At 35.9% G+C, this 17058-nt stretch overlaps 2 protein-coding genes across 10 annotated transcripts in view; one reads left to right on the forward strand and one right to left on the reverse strand.

Annotated features, from left to right (window-relative positions):
* Positions 1 to 6072, reverse strand: part of LOC139978000 (double-strand break repair protein MRE11-like) — a 24582-nt gene extending 18510 nt beyond the window's left edge. For 3 of the 7 annotated variants that reach the window (XR_011796864.1, XM_071987899.1, XM_071987895.1), the window contains exons 1-6: positions 5846 to 6065; positions 5196 to 5350; positions 3744 to 3784; positions 2224 to 2324; positions 1159 to 1310; positions 446 to 524 (exon numbers count right to left, since the gene is read on the reverse strand). Coding sequence is in view for 6 of the 7 variants with exons in the window: in XM_071987899.1 (XP_071844000.1) it covers positions 446 to 524; positions 1159 to 1310; positions 2224 to 2324; positions 3744 to 3784; positions 5196 to 5251 (429 nt within the window). In the remaining variant the exon portion in view is untranslated. Of the gene's footprint in view, positions 1 to 445; positions 525 to 1158; positions 1311 to 2223; positions 2325 to 3743; positions 3785 to 5195; positions 5351 to 5790; positions 5813 to 5845 lie in introns of those variants that run through there. The other 4 variants (XM_071987897.1, XM_071987896.1, XM_071987898.1 and 1 more) reach the window with 4 other exon arrangements.
* Positions 6073 to 6320: 248 nt separating this feature from the next.
* LOC139977999 (double-strand break repair protein MRE11-like) overlaps positions 6321 to 17058 on the forward strand; it is a 32656-nt gene continuing 21918 nt past the window's right edge. Inside the window, exons 1-13 of one of the 3 annotated variants that reach the window (XM_071987893.1) lie at positions 6321 to 6445; positions 7434 to 7500; positions 8180 to 8223; positions 8773 to 8873; positions 9506 to 9666; positions 9956 to 10043; positions 10325 to 10466; positions 11231 to 11345; positions 11807 to 11992; positions 12716 to 12881; positions 13570 to 13650; positions 14542 to 14671; positions 15027 to 15130. In XM_071987893.1, coding sequence (XP_071843994.1) covers positions 7472 to 7500; positions 8180 to 8223; positions 8773 to 8873; positions 9506 to 9666; positions 9956 to 10043; positions 10325 to 10466; positions 11231 to 11345; positions 11807 to 11992; positions 12716 to 12881; positions 13570 to 13650; positions 14542 to 14671; positions 15027 to 15130 — 1347 coding nt within the window. In that variant the 5' untranslated portion in view covers positions 6321 to 6445; positions 7434 to 7471. Of the gene's footprint in view, positions 6446 to 7429; positions 7501 to 8179; positions 8224 to 8772; positions 8874 to 9505; positions 9667 to 9955; positions 10044 to 10324; positions 10467 to 11230; positions 11346 to 11806; positions 11993 to 12715; positions 12882 to 13569; positions 13651 to 14541; positions 14672 to 15026; positions 15131 to 17058 lie in introns of all 3 variants that reach the window. The other 2 variants (XM_071987892.1, XM_071987894.1) reach the window with 2 other exon arrangements.

Below are 17058 nucleotides of genomic sequence, written 5' to 3' on the forward strand. Positions count from 1 at the left end.
AATGGAATGACCCAAACATGACTTAATTAAAAAGCAATGGGTTTAGAAGGTACACTAGTACTAACCTCCTATCATATTGCTATGTGAGTAATAACAAAACCACCATGTATTAATAGCAACTAAATTTGTCAGTCAGTGCAGGTTGCTACTTAACGTCAATTTGGCCCCACATTTTATCCTTTTCAATTAAAAATTATTCAACTGCCAAGCTAGCAAACATGTTTAACATACAGACAGTAATGATAGATTAGCTCTTCCTAGCAACGAGAACTAGATGAGCACAATGTTGCCGTCAAAATTTAAACATTTCAAGAAAAAATTTATCGAATCGGAAAGGAATGAGTGGATACGAAGTAACGTTGTCATACCAGAGAGTGCAAGAGGTTCCCACTGACTGTACCAATAATGTTTCATACACTGAGTGCAAACTGTAAAAACGACTCACCCCAGATGGGTTGTCATGGTTACCATGTACAGAGAAGACAGGAGTTTGGTACGTCAGTGTGTTATTTGTAACAGGAAAGCTGTTTGTGAAAACGGAATGCAAAACAGAACAGAATGTAGGAGCCCAAACTGGAGAGAGTGAGGGAATATCAACAAGCATGGTGGGAAATATATGTTTCCTAAACCTTTCATTAAATTTGTCATACTTCTTTTCAGCGCCATCTTAAAAAATAAGTCTGTACAGTCACAGAGAAAGGTATTGTCCTTCTCTTTGCCAAAACACCCGAGATGTGCACTGATGAATACAGGATTTCTTGGACGAGTCTGCTTCAGGAGACAAGTATCGTCAGGTACAAGAATCACTAATAAAAATACCTGTAAAAAACTTTGATGAAGCATACGTAATGCCCACGGCCCACACACTAAGTGTGCTAATTTTACACCATGCACCTTGTTATAAACAGATAAGTAATAACACAAAAAAACAAAACATGATGAAGGACCCCCCCCTCTCCAGGGCGCCCTCCATGGATTGGTCACTGAATTGCATGATAATTCCGAAGAAAAGTCAGGCCATACGTTAAGATTTCGCCAGCATGTTTCATAGCAGTACTTACTTACATATCACATTTATTAAATCTCTTAACCAGTTCTGACAACATGTTACATATCACATAATTTATCAAATCTCTGACATTAACAAACAATTATTACCTTGAAGTTTCATCTGGATGAGGGATAATCTCAATAGGTGAGGGCTCATCCCTTTGACAATACTGCTTCAGCAATCTCATGCAATGGTATCTGAAATAGCGGGCTGGTTTGTTGTGATGAAATAGATCTCCTCCAAGCAGAATCATGTCCACCTTTAAAAATAATAAAATAAAATAAAATAAAATAAAATAAAATAAAATAAAATAAAATAAAATAAAATAAAATAAAATAAAATAAAATAAAATAAAATAAAATAAAATAAAATAAAATAAAATAAAATAAAATAAAATAAAATAAAATAAAATAAAATAAAATAAAATAAAATAAAATAAAATAAAATAAAATAAAATAAAATAAAATAAAATAAAATAAAATAAAATAAAATAAAACAAAAAATAAAAAATAAAATAGAATAAAATAAAATAAAATAGAATAGAATAGAAAATAAAAAATAAAATAAAATAAAATAGAAAATAAAATAAAATAAAGAAGAAGAAGAAGGTTATATTTTTATGTTTTTCATTTATTAAATTAATTTTTTCTCTGAGCAAATTTTTAATTTTCCATATTTGGAAGCTCCCTGTGTTGAAAGTTTGAAGAATTCTTACATATTCAGTGCGACCAAAAAATTGTTGAGGTTTCGTTAATATCAGTTAATATAATTCCAAATCTCAATTTATGACTCTTAAAATCCTCTTGAATTCCCCAAACAAAAGTTTTTTTTTTGAAGGGGGGGGGGGCAGTGGAACAAGTTATGACTAGCATTGAAGCATGTTAAATAGCTTAGCACTTCTTCAATTTAACCGATAGATCTATCTGGTTTAAATAGGTTATAACCAAACAGTTGCTACTGATGTTATTAGTTATTATGTTAAAGTTATTATATAACATATGAATAAACATGACTTTAGTTATTTAGTGAATGCAAGGAAAAGTTAGAAGGAATACATATTATGTAACATGATAATGAACTGAGCAGTGTTTGTGCAGGAAAGGTGTGGGGGGGGGAGGGGAAAAGTGAAATCTGCGATGCATTATATGGAAGAATACTGGATTTCAGGCTACCTTTTGTTCTCGAGCTTGTTGAAGTAATTCCTCAAAGGTATTGAGAGAATCGTTTCTCCTCTCTGGGTCTTTCTCCATGTACCCGATGTGACAATCAGATGCTGAGACGACGAAGATGACAGACGAGATGGGAAAGAGGTAGGTAGGTAATGAAGGGAAACATGATGTGAGAGGAAGTGAGACAGGCAGAGTGCATACAACAGGTGACAAGAACAGAAGGAGTATATATGTAAATGTTAGAGGACCTGATGCAGGTGTATAATGTAAGTGGTGGGTTGGGATAGGGACAAGAGGTGGGAGGGGGGGGTAGGAAGGGAAATATGATGTGAGTGGAAGTGAGACAGGCAGAGTGCATACAACAGATGACAAGAGCAGAAGTATATGTAAAAGTTACAGGACCTGATGTAGGAGGTATAATGTCAGTGGTGGGTTTGGGATGAGGAGGACTGGGGGGGATGGTGGGGAGGGGTTTGGGAGAGGCAGATTAAGTTAACTACAATAGATGGTTAGAAACTAATAAGTTCAATAAAGCTATGATAGTTATTAGTAAGTACTATGTACACCCCCTAGTAACAATGTGGATTAGTCCAAAGTTAAAACAGTAATTAAGTTATGATAGTAAGTACTATATACACCCCCTTGTAACAATTTGGACTAGTCCAAAATTAAAGAAAGTATTGAACTTTGGGGAGCATGCACTCTACAATGATAGAAAGTAACAGGAGGTCTCAACCTCTTGACCACAAGTGTGTCTGATGTATTCAAAATTAATCTTCCAGATTAAACTTTAACAAGCTGGGAGGAGGGAGGGGAAGCCCCTTATGAATGGAACCTGGGGAATAGAATGCTTAGGAGTTAAGACATTCTGCGGGGGACAGCACAGTCACTGTATGGGTTCTTGATTAGGTGGGTTTATCCGGGGGAAGGGTGGTGCCAGGCTTGGGGCAGCCTCCCTGGCAGAAGTCAAGGACATGTTGTCACCGGTTCCATTGCTTTATTTCTATTACAACCATATTTTACATGTCAGAGGGAAATTAAGCATGAGGTGCGTCGGAGAGAGTTTGATACTACAATACTACGAAGACTGCATGCAGAAATATCTCAAATACAGGTCATGCCATTGATACCCTTGACAGCTGTGATCATATTGGGTCATTTAAATGTCATCAGTATATTAATATCTAAAAAAAAATTCAGCTAGAAAATTCAGCTGACATTTATCAAAAGTATACCTTTTCTTGCTTCTCCGATCAACTCTAGGAAATATTCTATCAATGCAAGACAAATGACTAGAAGGCCAGCTAATGCTTTATGACTGCACAGTATAGTGAACAGAATTTTGAATGTGAAGTGACCATTTGGGGAATTTATAGCATCTTTTAATGATAATATTGATGATCATTAATGGGCAGTTTTATCCTTCCCAATAGCAAAGAAACATTTTTAAAAGAGAAAGAAGAAAAAAAATGTAATATCACAGACATTAATCTGAAGGTGGTTTTTTTTTTAAAATGACTCACCGATCAAGATTTTTAAAATATCGTCGTCAGCATCTTCACACCTTATCAAGAAAAAAATGAAAATTGAAAAATGAAAGACAAAAAAAAGATACTGTTTATAGAAACAGAAACAAACATCTATTGTATTCAGGGTAAATTTGTTTTAATTTTGTTGGTGTTCTGATTTTAGCTTTTGGTTGATCAATGAAATGTACCCCTGAAAAGTCACAAAATGATAAAGAATAGTCAAGGTGTACAATGAAACATGTAGGTCTGGTGATTAGAAGTGAACACCAGATTTAAGCCAGTAAAACTCCCCTTTTTGGGTGGATAATTAGGCCTTAGAGCAGGGGTTCCTTAACTGGGGTGCATGAACCCCCAGGGGGTGCATGAGTCCATCCCAGGGGGTTTGTAAGACGTCTCTGAAAGTCAAAACTCAAGTACTTTTTGTTGAACTAAAATCTGATATATCATATAATTTAGTAATGTACAAAAGTCATACCTATCGACAAACTCTTTTTGCATTCCATAAGCATATGTTGCCATACTAGTACCGTACTGTGCATGTGATAATAACTTAATTATGAAACAGACACAGGCAGCAATATTTGTTCATCTCTTGTTTTTTTTCATTACAATATTACACTATGAACTTGATCATTTACAAAGCACTATTATGTGTATTATAGTATAATAATGACTCAGATGATGTCTCGAAAAGTTGGGGGTTCGTGAAAAACTCTGAAATCCACAGGGGGTTTGTGGGGTTAAAGTTAGGGAAACCTTGCCTTGGAGTAACACTAGTTTTGTTTCATTTCAGTATCTGTATAGTGATGGAAGGTGATACCAATATTACTATTTTAACCTATTTGGGAATATGCGAATGTACATAAATTAGGTACAAGCAAATCTAGGCATCATGGAGACCACTCACAACGCTGATCTAGGTTGTCCAAATAGAAATTTGGTCATCTTGTACCATATTTTGCAAACTTCCAGACAGAAAATATTTTCCTTTAAATACTGTATTGTAACTGTTTATTAATTTATCAGGTAGTAAAGTTGTTCCAATGTACAAAAGAGGTCGTCTTTGACAGCCAGTAATTCAAAATGTATCTCCTTGAAAAAAATTATGATTATTTTTTTTCTGGAAGAGATATAGTAACACCCTGTTTGTACCAAAAAAAATATTCAGCAGCGTATTGTGCCTTATTTTTAAATGAAAAATCCTTAAAACATACAGTATTTGTCTGTTTTGCTATTCCACGTTTTTGAGCTTAGATATTGTACTTCAAGGTGTTCAATTCAATACTATGTAGATTTCAATGTCATATAAACAAAGGATTTTGAATTATTTTACTGAAGTAAAAGACTATACCATAAAATGAATGCATGCATCAATGTATAGCTTACATACATACATAATATTTAAAGTTCATCACAATTTGCCCTGAAAATAAATAAATAAAATACTTGTCATTTCCATCTCGTTGTCGCTGATTGAAATGGCTGGACGTTTTCTCTGCCATTTTGGAAAGATTTCCTTAGTTGTAGCAACCAAACTCTGATGAACTTCAAGAAACCAAGTCTATGATATGTATGTAGATACTGCTGCATCTAGGAATTCACTGAAAAGCATAAATGAACTGATATTATTGTTAATATATTGAATTATTATCAGTTGTACATTGTAGTGGACTGATTTTCATTGCACTTCATGCAAGTGCATTTAACCAATATAAGCTTATTCTCCTTTTCAGGGCAATTTACGTAGTGAATTCAGTATCTAGACCTAGGCCTACTGAGTGATACTTGTATTTTGTCATCATGTCATCATGAAGTCATCATGCAATACGAAACTTGCAACAGTGTCATCACACTTACTTAGCTTATCGTGCATAATCAGTTAACCTAGCCGAATGTACGTGATAGGATACAAAATATATGCGTTACTGACGGTCCTGCCACAGCTGAGCTTAGGCCTAGGCTAAGTGTTTTACCGATACAACGATAAAAATTTCTTAACTCATCAGTCATCAGGATGCCCTTAGGTCTTACTGTTACATACAATCTGTTTATGTCGTGAAACTGGTTAAAATCCGGCTGTAAGACTGAGGACTTACAGATGACCAACTCTAACAGTTAGTACTTTTTCCCCAGAAAAGTCACCCAGGAAAGCCTGGCACGAAACCAAATCACTTGATCCAACGTCTCACCTCAGCCCCAGTCAGTTCGTATGCACTTGAAACATATTATATGTTGCTGCCAAGGGACCAAACGTTTGTTTTGCTAGGTGTACAGTCTCGCACATGTGCGCACGATCTATTTCCGTGTACTGACAGAAATTTGTATGTGGTTGAGTTTCGCTCGCTAAAGTTACGTAATATATGATCTACATAGGCCTACCAGAATTTACCATATGTCGTTTTACTCACTTGTATCGAAATTTTGCTTCGTCATCGGCATTTAAAATTCTGTGCAGTTATCGAAATATCATATTTAGAGGGTATGCCCGATCATATAATGAAATTTGAAGGTATTTTAAACTTATCAACAGAAAACAGTTGCTCACATACAGTAAGCGACTGAAATGAAGTTACACATATGTGAAGGGAAATCCCAAGAACATCAGGCCGCCTGCACCTGGATTTCAGTGTTTGTGTACTGACACTGCAGTCAACTGTCACTCCATAAAACGGGACATCTCCACTGTCAAAGTAAAGGCAAGGATGAAAATTTATAAAACAGGAATGCATGTTTCGTTAAAGACGTAACTTAGGCCTATCTAGGCTACTGTAATTTTTGAGGTTATCCATAAAATATAGCAACAATTTACTCGTAGTCGTACTTCGTAGGTCTAACTTTTACTACGCTAGGCCCTATGCCTAGCTTTACTAGTACTACCTTCAGCGTAACATAAGTTTAAGGTCCCAAAAGTCGACAATATCTAAGCTTAGGTTAGACCTAAGTAAAGCTTACTAAATTTTCTTGATGCCTACGGTAGCTACTCAAACTGTAGGATACTATAGGATTGTCGAAAAAAGTTAGGCTCAGCCTATGCTAGACTTAATGAATTGTTGGTCAGGTTAACTTACAATTTACAGTAGTGCTACCAATTCCACAGGGTCCTTGTTTATGCAAAGTAGTGATCATTTCAGAAAGGCAATGCTTTGACAATTCAGATTCATAATCTTAGGCTTATTGTACTTCAAATTCAACCTGCAATTTGATCACTTTTTCCAAGAAAGGAATGAGAAAAATTGGGGTAGCCTACAACTGTCAGAATAAATAATGAGTTATGACAAAAGTTGTCTGGCCATTTGAAAGGAATTGGTCCTAGGCCTAAATCTAAAACTTTCGTACCAATGGCCATATTACCTATGATATCTGTCAAATGGAGTAAGACTGTTTTGAAATGTTGAGATCATGACAGGCATCTCTATCACATAGGGCAGTGATGTAACAATTGATCAAGTCATTGAGATATATCTCCTTCCTCTTGGTATTGGACATTGGGTTGGGTTTGCAGTGAAGGGTGGATGAATGGTCCGTTTGAGTCTGTACTTGAGAAGGGATTGATGGATGTCGTGTATGTGTTGAAATAATGGGTTGATTGAAACAGCTGAATTCTGCCATCCATACATTTCTGTTTACATCATGAATGGTTGTTTCTAACAATCTTTAATTTCTTCTTTTTTCTTTATCAGATAGGTCTAGTCTTCTATAAACCTTAATAGAAAGTCAAAGCTATGCCAAAAGGAGGTACTAATGACACGAGGTAAGATAATTTGGCTTAACTTCACTCATTGCAATTTATACCATAGTAACATAGGGAAATTTGGTATTCGTAATAGAGCAATACAAATTTGGAATGATCTATCAAAAAAGTTGAAGTCTATAACTTCAAAACCCACATTCACCAGACATTTGAAAAAGGAATTTATTAACTCGTACTAGTATTATATAATCTATTCACGTATCCATCTCAGCATCATTAGGATATCATTACTGTATATTTAATCCTTACGTATATACTGTATTATTTATATTTATACATTTTTCTTTCCTTTTCTCTCAGGGAGTCTCCTACCTTGTTAAGTCTTTTTAAGACTTTATAGGAGACTTCCTTTCCCATTGTACACAGTTGGCGATAAAACAAATAAATGAATTAAAACTTCCTTCGTCTATGGTTCAACAATGATTGCCCCCAAAGACACGCTTCGCTGCACATGCAGTGGGTTTGATGGTCTAAAAAGTTGCGTATATGCTGTGGATGTGCTGGGAAGTGAAGTCAATACGTAAAGAACAGCCAGTCGCATCGTATTACATTTTGCTACCATTTGCACCACTTGGGTTATGTAGCTTAACTTCATACTTGGACTTAATATAAACTAGGTAAATAACGGAAGCTTTCATATATATCTAAATCTCCTACAAACTGTTTTTGATCTTGACAGAGATGACCCAGAAGATGAAGAGAACACTTTTAAGATTCTCGTGGGTGAGTAGTTTTGTGAAGTGACTACACTTTCGGAATGAACTAGATCATGTTTTCACTTTTCGGTAGAGCCTGAAGAATGAGGCAGGTAGTTCCCTGGCAAAGGTGTGCTGCCTTTTAAGTTAGAAAAGGAAAGGACAAATTTGTAGAAAGGAGACATGTCCCCTTTAATTGTTTAAATTAATGCATAATATTCGTCCATTTATGTGTTGATTATAACTCTGCAGAATTTTAGTTTGAAATGTCACAAGTTTATGTGGTACTTCTTTCTGCAGAAAATTTGTATGTGAAAATATGCATAAATGAAAATTAAAATGAAAAATGTTAAGCAAATGACCTATAATAAGGAATACTAAATGCTAGCTGTATGAAACTGTATCGTTTACAGGTCATACCTTTTCCCAAATTTAAGATACTTTTTGTTTCTAAGATAATATTCTTCCAAAATGCAGTAATATTAAAGATGTGATGTTGCCTTTTGAAATACAAAAGGAGTGTTTTCTGTACTCTCTTGTTTCACCCTTGTTTAAATATATGTTATCATCACCATAGCAACGGACTGCCATCTTGGATACATGGAGAAAGATTCAGTCCGGACTGACGATTCTCTAAACACTTTTGAAGAAATTCTACAGCATGCGCAGAAAGAGAAGGTAAAATGTCACCAAACTCATCAAGTAGGATTTCAGTTACAAAACCTTCAGTACCACATTGGGTTTTCCTTTTTTCCAGGGCCATCTGATCCTAGATAGGGAGGGGGGGGGGAGGAGGTGGGTAGGGTGGGCAACATGTCCCTTACAATAATTTACACCTAGTGCTAATGTTCAAAATCACTGAACATTGTTTGACTCCAAACGTAAAATGATTGGAAGAGTCGTCGTGCTAAATATTCTGTATTTATGTTTTGGTATACCTTGTTTGTATCCTGCAGAGTTCAAAGGTCCGGCTAGATTTTCCATGAACAAGTTTGCTAGTACTGCAGATTTTCTTATATTGTTCGCAAAACAGACAACATGTACTTTACAATGAAAAGAGAACTTAAAACTTTACTGATTTTCATCATGTTTTCATCATCTTCATTTCTTTAAGCCTTTTCCTGCCTCTTCTGTACTTTCATTATTTCTCCCCCCCCCCCAGCCTCCACCCTCACCCCTTTTTTTCCCTTTTTACACATGTGGTGAATTTTCAAAAGGCCTGGATTTCCCACCAACCTGGTTCACAAGGGTTGCCAGCCCTGTTTCCTGCTCAGACGTATTTTTGTTTAATTTTTAATCTCCCCTACCAGGTGGATTTCGTTCTGTTAGGAGGGGACTTATACCACGATAACAAACCCTCGAGAAAGTCCTTGCATTGCTCGATGGCCTTACTCAGACAGTACTGCATGGGGGACAATCCGGTCCAGTTTGAATTTCTCAGTGATCCAAGCGTTAACTTCTCGACAAATCCGTAAGTGTCTCTGAAAGCGTACATCCTGTTCAAACAGAAAACTGACTGAGAAATTCTGTGCATCCTGGGTGGAATGGTGGTGCTGTAGACCCCAGATGAAAATGATTTATATTGCCACCCCTCCCCACACCTTTATTACGGTAGCAACATAGCTACGATATAAAATAGAAAAAAACACTCCATAAGGTATAACGTAACATATTTGTACCCAAAACTTAATGTCGATCTTCTTGTGTACTTCATAGGTATGGAAGCCCATAATTAACATTATTCTTTCCTTTGCTTTCAGTTTTCCTGTCGTGAATTACGCCGATCCGAACATGAATGTCGACATGCCTGTATTCTCTATTCATGGTAACCATGACGACCCAGCAGGGGTAAGTTTTTATGATATGGTGCCTACTGTCTGCCACATCAGTCCACAGGTTAATAAAGTTGAAGGTTTGCAGTCCTGTTCGTGGCCAAGATTTCACTTTTATGAATCTTGAAACAGAAGTTTAGCGATGTCACCGTATCAATTGAGCTTCAGGAAAATGTCATTTTTTTTTCTCTGTAAAGTACAATTTATGAAATTTGCATATACACATGTCATCCCCCTAGTTTTGGTTTCCCATAATGATATATTTTCCGTTCATCGATATTACCGATTTTTCTTCAGCTGGGCAACCTCTGTGCCTTGGACGTATTGAGCATCGCTGGACTCGTCAATTATTTTGGCAAAAGCCCGTCGCTGGAAGACGTCAAAATATCACCGATCCTTTTACGAAAGGGAAGAACCAAACTTGCTCTGTATGGTCTTGGTGAGATAATTTTCAATTCATATTTATTTTAAATTTCAATTCATAATTTTGTGCTTGTTTATGGAGTTTTCTCATTCATTTCATACTCTATTTTGTTAGTGGGATATAAACCTACTTTAAACGGTTCTCAGTTAACGAAGTTGGTATTTATTATTTATGATGCAGAGATAGCCCCATTATCATTTAGTTTTGTTAGTCCTGTTGGCTCCCCCTCCCCCTCCTCCACATACACAAACTGTCAATTTATTGCAATTCTATAAGCATGCTTGCCTCTCACCCTAAAATTTTTAATCAGACTTCACAACGTTAGTCTTTGTAAGAAGTAAAAATTTTGAAGAACAACTTTTTTTTTTCCTCGAATTGACCGCCTGCCAGATTAACAGCTTTAAATAGCAGTCCATGAAACTTTTTAGCAGTTTGTGTTTCAAATGTTTTACATTGTGATATCACAATGTTTTTCTGTGATATCACTATGTTTCACTGTGATATCACAATGTTTTTCTGTGATATCACAGTGTTTTATATGATACATAAAGTGACAGTGATAGAGAAAGAGGCAACAAGAAAAATGAGAATAAAAAACAAAGATGGAATTCACAGTTGGTCATTTTGGGTCTAACCAACTATCCAACTTTTAAGTTTGTAATACCTAATACAAAAACATAATACCCCAAAATAATATTTTGTGGCAGTTATTCACGATAATTTTTAAAAAAGGGCGGAATATTTCAATATTTTAATTCATAATTAATTGTTTTATTCAGGATCCATACGAGATGAGCGTCTACACAGAATGTTTCTGCAGGGCAAAGTGTCCATGTTACAACCGAAGGAAAACAGAGATTCATGGTTCAATTTGTTTGTTATTCATCAAAATAGGTGAGAAGCACAGATAACCTACTCCACATTTTCTGTGTCAATCATTAAAACCATTTACTTGAAGTACAGACAGAAGTATATTATTTTATGTATAATTATTGCCATTAAAACACTGTAGATTTTATTACATCATTTCATCGTTCTTGACCTGTGTTTGGTGGACTAGGGTTGGCAGAAGTATATTTTTTCTTTCATGTTCAAGTGTAGAATTTAAATTAGATTTATGCTTTCAAGTACATGTTTTCTTATATTATTATAGAACTTAAGCTTAACTTAGAATGTGATAATCTAGTGGTAAATGTCTCATGAAGGAATTTATAATTTATGAAAAAGTTAGAGGGCCCGACGTTGATTTAATTTGGTAGAAATTTAATCGCTAGAATGGCAGAAAAATTCCTATCGCATAATCTTCTCTCTATATCCTGGCTACCTATTTATTTTCTTTGTTCATTTACTTTTAGAGCAAAGCATGGCGAACATAACTACATCCCAGAACAGTTCCTGAATGAGTTTATCGACCTCGTGGTCTGGGGTCACGAGCACGAATGTCTCGTAGATCCAGTCTGGAATCCAACTCAGAACTTTTTTATCAGTCAACCAGGGAGCAGTATAGCAACCTCCCTTAGCCACGGGGAAGCCGCTAAGAAGTACGCATTAAAGTTATTTCCCCTACTATTGTTTTTGTCCCTTCTAGATCTTCATGTTCGTAAAACAAAGAGTCAATTAAACAAACAAGACACAATTTTTAAACATAGCAGCTGATTGTAGATAGCAGAGAAGTACAGAAATGAATTAAGAGAAATGTACTAAAGTTGGACAACATGGATCGTGGTATTAAAAATGAATTCTACATGGAGAAGAAGCTGTAAAGAGATCAAAACTTGAGGCCACCTAAGAGAATTTTTTTAACCTCTTTGAGGGACTAGTAAATATTCTTTGCAAAGAGGGCTCTTTTCAGACTTAAGCTAACGGTTATGGTTGGGTTTGTGTGTCATTTAAATAATCACAAAACAGTCGCTACAGAATTATGCTGTGTAAAAGTAAGTTGGCCTGACGTTTCGATCCTAGCAGGATCTTCTTCAAAGGCTAAATGACAAGTAACAGTAACAGAATGGACAAAAACACGCACAGAATACAGACAGGTTAATGAGCATGGTGAACACAAGAGATAGATGTAAGGGGATTAGTAGACGAAGGATGGAGAGAAGAAAGAAAGAAACCAACAGAGGAAGAGGAGAGGTAGGAGATAAACAGTAGAGGGACAAAGAGAGGATTAAGGGAAGGGGGTAGGGAATTATGCTATCGGTTTTCGTTCAGGTTTTGAATGAGCCATATTCTAATTGTCCATTTATCATCTCATTCTTTGACAGACATGTAGCCCTTCTTCAGGTCCGGAATAAAGAAATGAAATGCACCAAGATACCCTTGGAAACGGTCAGACAGTTTTTCATCGAAGATGTGTGTCTGCTGGACACAGATTTGGACCCCGCTGACGTACACGCTGAGAAGAAAGTGGAGAAATATTGTGCTGCAAAGGTCTGTGGGAAATTATTTTTCTCGGCAATGACGACATAATTTTGCGATGATATATTTCAATAAAGTTTTTAAGTCAGTCGAGAGATATTTGACATTTCAAGCCTCATTTCGATCTTGACGGTCTGTAAAAAAATCCTAGTTTGGTCTGTTGTATAAATAATCAACGAGGTCATTGTTTGGCCAAAATTTCAGTCCCATTTACAGAGATCCAGCAAACAAATTCATTTATACCAATGCATGGTGTCCGGTTTAATAGTTAATGCCTTTGGTCAAAACTCTTTATTGTTAAATATCAGTTTGTCGTTGAGAAAAACCCTACCTGCAACTATCGACCAACATTTGACTAGAATTAATTTTGATCAGAACAGAATGTTGATCCTGTTTTGATAATTTTGATTGGTCTAACAGAATGTTGATCCTGTGTCGATAGTTTTGATTGGTATAACAGAATGTTGATCCTGTGTCGATAGTTTTGATTGGTCTAACAGAATGTTGATCCTGTCTTGATCATTTTGATTGGTCTAACAGAATGTTGATCCTGTCTTGATCATTTTGATTGGTCTAGCAGAATGTTGATCCTGTGTCGCTAATTCTGATTGGTTTAACAGAATGTTGATCCTGTCTTGATCATTTTGATTGGTCTAACAGAATGTTGATCCTGTGTCGCTAATTCTGATTGGTTTAACAGATTGAAGAATTAATTTCGAAGGCAGTGGATGAGCACTCCGGTAATCCAAAGCAGCCTAAATTACCTCTGGTCAGACTCAGGGTGAGTTTAATTAATCTGATTTTTGCCTTACAGCTCTCACTATGGATTCAATCTCGAGGTTCTATGGCAATCTTTCTTGATACTATCTTGCAGTAAATAATCACAAATTCATGACAATGTGCTTATGTTTTTTGCCAGAATTTTGGGGCTATTCGTCAAGTTCTAAGGCAGGGGTTCCCTAACTGGGGTGCATGAACCCCCAGGGGGTGCCTGAGTCCATCCCAGGGGGTACGTGAGACGTTTCTGAAAGTCAAAACTAGAGTACTTTTTGTTGAACTAAAATCTGATACGTCATATAATTTAGTAATGTACAAAAGACGCACCTATGGACAAACTCTTTTCGCGTTCCATACGCATATGTTGCCATACGTACCGTACAGTGCCTGTGATAAATAATTGAACTATGAAAAAGACACAGGCCACATGACTTTGGTGAAGTTGGTGTATACATGACAGTACGTTGTGAAGATAAAGAGCTGATCTGATCTTGAAGTTTCCAAATAAATATTTGTTCATCTCTTATTTTTTTTCCATTACAATATTACACTATGAACTTGATCTTTTGCAAAGCACTGTTATGAGTATTATAGTATAATAATGACTCAGATTGTGTCTCGAAAAGTTGGGGGTTCGTGGACAACTCTGACATCCACAGGGGGTTCGTGGGGGGGGATAAAGTTAGGGAAACCCTGTTCTAAGGAATGAAACATTCAGGGGAGGAACAGAGGGCGATTCTGCCCCGTAGAGTCCCAAAAGAGCTGCGAGCTGATGATTTTAACCCTGCATCTAATGGGTGATCAATGCCTTCAGCTGTCTTAATGAACATTCTTGATAGGCCATCAGCCTAGGCCAAACGGTTTAACTTTTTCCATGTTTCTTTTGGTTTTATAGGTCGACTACAGTGGTGGATTCTCAACGTTTAATGTAAACAGATTCGGACAGCAGTTCAGCAACAAGGTCGCCAATCCCAAAGATCTTATCCTGTTCAACAAGAAGAAAGAAGCGAGAACGAAAAGCGACGGTAACCATGGCAACCAGCAAGATATTAAACCCACCACAAAGTCTATCATAATATACAATTTGATCAAGTAATTAATTAAGATGCTAATAAACTTGTCCAGCTTTGGGTGAGAAGAACATGTGAGAAGCACACTAAGTTTGAATTTAGTGATGAAACGTTGCTAGCTTCTAATCATCAGTTGTTTCATTATTATTAGCAATATCCTTGTTAGTAGTTAAGGCACGGATTGCAGCTAGCTAGCTTTGACATCTCTTGCCTGTGTTTTCTTGGCAATTTTCTTCCTGGAGTATTGAAAATGATCTTACATTTTATTTTGTACGATTCCTTTAATTGTTGGAGTTTTGTTTCGCTCTAGATACCAAGCCAGGAGAAGACCTCGGTGACTTTCTCCGACCGGAAGCATTAAACACGCAGAGAGTGGAAGATTTGGTGAAAGAATATTTTACCAGCACTGAGAAGGTAACAGAAATCGTAGAAATTTGTGGGGTTTCTCTCTCTGTATTTGAAACAAAACAAACTAATTTGTGCGTTAATTGTTAAAATACCAAAAAACTGGAATATATAGTGTGCCAACAGGAATTCTGTTTTGGGGAAATCATTTTTATCAGGAATCATAGTCTACAAGTTATCCTTTTTTTTTTTTTTTTGTCATGGATGAGGAACTAATACCAGAGAACTATGAGTTCATATTTTGTTACAGTTATGATTACTTGTTGTTGTTATTATGATTTTAATTATTATGTCAATCTTTGAAAAGGTTAAAAGACTCGATTAGCGAAGTACTAATCTCCCCCGAGGCATTCTGAAAGCAATTTACAAACCAAAAGGATATAATAAAAGGAAGTTAAATTAAAACAATTAACAAAAGAGAGTAAACAAACAAAGTAGCCCAAATAGCCTAAGTAATTTAAACCAGACTCTGCTATTTACATAGAAACTGTTCTATACATATACTGGAGTAGGTATCATGATACCATACAATGGGGCAACCAACAGCCTAGCTATGAGGTTAGCTTTTGTCATACCTCACTTTAAAAACACAAGAGTGATATTGGAGCAGATGTCATGATACCAGGCAATGTACCAACCAACAGTCTAGCTGTGAGGTAGGCCATTGTAATACCTCACATTACCTCACATCACATATGTCATGCTACCATACAATGGGGTAACAAGCAGCCTAGCTATGAGGTTAGTCTTTGCCATACCTCACACTAAAAACAAAAGACTGATATTGGAGCAGATGTCATGATACCAGGCAATGTACCAACCAACAGTCTAGCTGTGAGGTAGGCCATTGCAATACCTCACATTACCTCATATCACACATGTCATCATACCATACAATTGGACAACCAAAAACCTAGTCATGAGGTCATCCCTCTATATACCTCTGATTAAAAGTGAAATAGGAAAATGCGGATAAATTTGATTCGCACCAATTGCATCATGATCTATGTGTGTTTTGTTATGTTTAAAGTTTGGCTGCATCTCTTATGATGTATTGCAACATAAGGTAATTTTGAACAGTTCCACCCACTGGGTCATTGTACTTGCATGTTTTGTGTTAGTTCCACAGACTAGCGGAATAAACCTAGCCCAACGATACGTTATATAGCAGTTACACAGGCTTTAGAAATGGAAAATGCATTTATACAATTCAATGAAGAAGCGATGAAGCCAATTTTCTTGTGAACTTGTTTCATTTCAAACGCATTTATTGAAGCGAAATCCAATAGTTGTAATTTACAGGGTTTGACTTGGGGTGAACTCAAAAAGAAGCTTAAATGAGATTGTAGCGGATTATCCCTCTGAAACAAAGGGGCTTCAGAAATGGAAAATGCATTCATCCAATTTCAATTAAAAAGCGAAGAAGTCGATTTTCTCATGAACTCGTTTTCATTTCGAACACATTTATTGAAGCGAAATCAAATATTTGTAATTTACAGAATTTGAATTGGGGGTGAACTCAAAACGAAGCTCAAATGAGTTTTAAAGGGTTATCCCTCCGGGAAAAAAAAAACAAATAACAGAAGTAAAAAAAAATAAATAAAAACAGAATGAAGTAAAGAGAGAAGAAAAGATAAACAAAGAAAAAATTAATCTTAGCTGTTTTTAATATTAATTGACTTCATTGAATATTGAGCTAGTAAAAATTATTCAGTCACCTAATACTTGATTCAATATGGTTGTATTTGTACGGTGGCTTATTAATGGACATAGGGGGGAAAAAAAGGGCCCCTAAATCTCAAAATTTTGACTTTTAATCTCAAAATTTTGACTTTTTATCTTAAATATAGACAATCAGTCACACAATAGTCACTTTAATTTGGGTAAACATATGTTGACAATAATTTTTGCTTATATAGCCTTTTTTGAATAAACGT

Source organism: Apostichopus japonicus, chromosome 12 (assembly GCF_037975245.1).
Source record: "Apostichopus japonicus isolate 1M-3 chromosome 12, ASM3797524v1, whole genome shotgun sequence".
In the NCBI taxonomy this organism is placed as follows: domain Eukaryota; kingdom Metazoa; phylum Echinodermata; class Holothuroidea; order Aspidochirotida; family Stichopodidae; genus Apostichopus; species Apostichopus japonicus.